The 2468-nt window shown below is 36.9% G+C and overlaps 1 protein-coding gene across 1 annotated transcript; it reads left to right on the top strand.

Annotated features, from left to right (window-relative positions):
• Window positions 1-306: 306 nt before the first annotated feature.
• On the top strand, window positions 307-2463 carry LOC117119940 (enoyl-CoA hydratase, mitochondrial-like; the record flags this gene model as incomplete). The annotated part of the gene is made up of 3 exons (XM_033264918.1): window positions 307-452; window positions 1214-1318; window positions 2296-2463. Coding segments are annotated over exons 1-3 (349 nt in total), but the record flags the coding sequence as incomplete, so codon positions are not given.
• Between the last annotated feature and the right edge of the window lie 5 nt (window positions 2464-2468).

Here is a 2468-nt window from a genome sequence, read left to right as displayed (position 1 = left end):
TCAGCAGGTGGCATCACATTATCAAGTTCTCGCACAGAATCAGGGGTGGCCCCCACTTCCCACCTCCCCCTTTTGGGAGGGAAAAAAAAAAGAAAAAAGAAAGAAAGAAAGAAAAAGGAAACATTGATCGCCCAAAAGGCCTCAGAGGTTATTTTTAGGCGTCTAGAACACAAAAATTCCCTAGGGCAGTGTTATCTCGATCGGCCCCACTTGGTGATTTCCATTTTATAGCATTTTTTACATCTCAATATGCTATCTTGTATACATAGTCATTTGCATATATATTTTTCGGAAAATGGTTTGATGCATGTGATAAATATTGGAAATACATATCTGTGAATTATTTATTCAGCTAGGAGGAGGCGCTGAGGTTGCTATGATGTGTGACATGATCTATGCTGGCGATAATGCTCAGTTTGGTCAACCAGAAATACTACTGGGCACAATTCCAGGTAAGAAATGTTTATTTACATTAACCACCAATTGCTGTGAAAAGATTGTTGTACTGACAGAGGATAATTGCTCATTGTAAATGATGTCAAGAAGACCATTGCCACCTAAAGGTAAAGGTAGGAGAATAACCCATAACTTTCAGCGCCATTGTACTGAATTACGTATGGGTGTGGTCCGTGATTATTGCAGCAGCCGTAGAGAGACGCTTTATTCACACTCATTCCGCTAAGACGGGCTGAATGAACCATAGCATCGGGGTAACCCCTACTCTTCCGAAAGATGCAATGGGTTCTTTAAAATGCACATGAGCCAGATGTGTACACCGAACCTCCCGTTTTTAAATCCTTATCCGAGAAGACATGGTTCTACTAACCAACTTTGGGCGAGGAGTAGCTGGAATCGGTGCCAATGGTAGGGCTGTTGTTAGTGGTGCCCCTACCTTACTGCTCAGCCATTTGACTTGCCACAAACACGAAATATATATTATTAAATGTGATGGTGGCAATATCATAAGTAAAGTTTCTAGTGTCTGTAATATATATGACAATGCCAGGCTCCAGCGGGAACTTTGATATGTTGTAATGTCCTTTTTCCTCCAGTGTTTAAATATTCAGACCTGTATCTTATCTATTCCTGATTACTGTGTCAAACACTCCTTCAGTTTCTCATAAAATCACATTGTACAACATATGGAACCTGACTTTAAAGGTTATTATATTTCACATTGTTTTACTTGCTTTTCTAACACTGTCATGATCAGGTGCCGGAGGTACTCAAAGACTTACCAAGGCCATCGGCAAGTCTAAAGCCATGGAGATGGTATTGACAGGGGACCGTATCTCAGCCGAGGAAGCACAGAGATCAGGTACGTATATATTTATATTCTCATTCTATTTACTTAATAGTACATACATCTGGTACTGGTACAGTCATTTATAATGCACCTCTTCCTTGCGGTCTTAAAAATCGCAGTTCCTTTGCCTGGTCATTAGGTCCACATGCTAAGTGTTGCTGCTGGTAATCAGTGCAAGAGCAGGCAACCCCACCAGATCAATACAAATAATGTAATGTATGTATGTACTATTTACTTAGTAGTGCATACATACATTAAATCATTTGTATAGCGCTATTTCATGAAGATCAGAGTGCTTTTTGCGTATTTTTTAACTAATATACTGTGACGACGAAATGCATCTAACAGAAGAGACCAGAAAGTGAGAAAAAAAAATAAAGCAACACAAATGAAACCAAACACCACAGCACTGTTCTCCAGCAATTTAAGGCTGGTGCACAATTGAATGTGATTATTATAAAAATACTATTATTTTATTTACATTTGCACTTAATTTTTTAGCAAATTACATTAATATTAGCCTAAATTATCATTATTTCATGTTCAACATAATTTATTGTTTGATTTGAATTTCTAGGGGCCATATTTACTAGCTATGACATAATTTTCTCTACATTCCAAAATTTACCAAATTGTCAAATTAGGCCTAATAATATTGGTATATTGATTTTATTTTATTTATTTTTGGAATTTGTTGATTTATTATTGAGATTTCTTACGGAAGTTATGCTAAGAATTACTGTAGTTTGTGAATTTATTATTATGTACTATATATTATTGCCTTGTACTGTGTATTATTGTGATGGGTCTCTATAATCAGCTACAATTTTTAAGGACAATTCATATATTACATTGATATTTAGATGAATAAAAAATTACTTTGCCCTAAATGTAGGCCAACAACTTGGCAGAGCAGTAAAAGTTAACCCCATTGCATATTCTGTGTAATTGGCCAAGATTGACCATTTATGTTTGTTACTGTTGCCTAGGTCTAGTAAGCAAAGTTTTCAAAAAAGAAGTTGTTCTCGATGAAGCCATCAAAACAGCTGAGAAGATAGCCAGCAATTCCAAACTAGTGGTTGCCATGGCAAAGGAGGCGGTCAACACTTCCTTTGAGACTACACTCAGTGAGGGACTTCATTTTGAAAAGAGGATTTTCCAC

This window comes from Anneissia japonica, unplaced genomic scaffold (genome assembly GCF_011630105.1).
Source record: "Anneissia japonica isolate Jap-2015-1 unplaced genomic scaffold, ASM1163010v1 scaffold310095_len2549_cov336_single, whole genome shotgun sequence".
Taxonomy (NCBI): Eukaryota; Metazoa; Echinodermata; class Crinoidea; order Comatulida; family Comatulidae; genus Anneissia; species Anneissia japonica.
The sequence above is the reverse complement of the archived record's forward strand: the minus strand, read 5'-3'. Positions and strand labels throughout refer to the sequence as shown.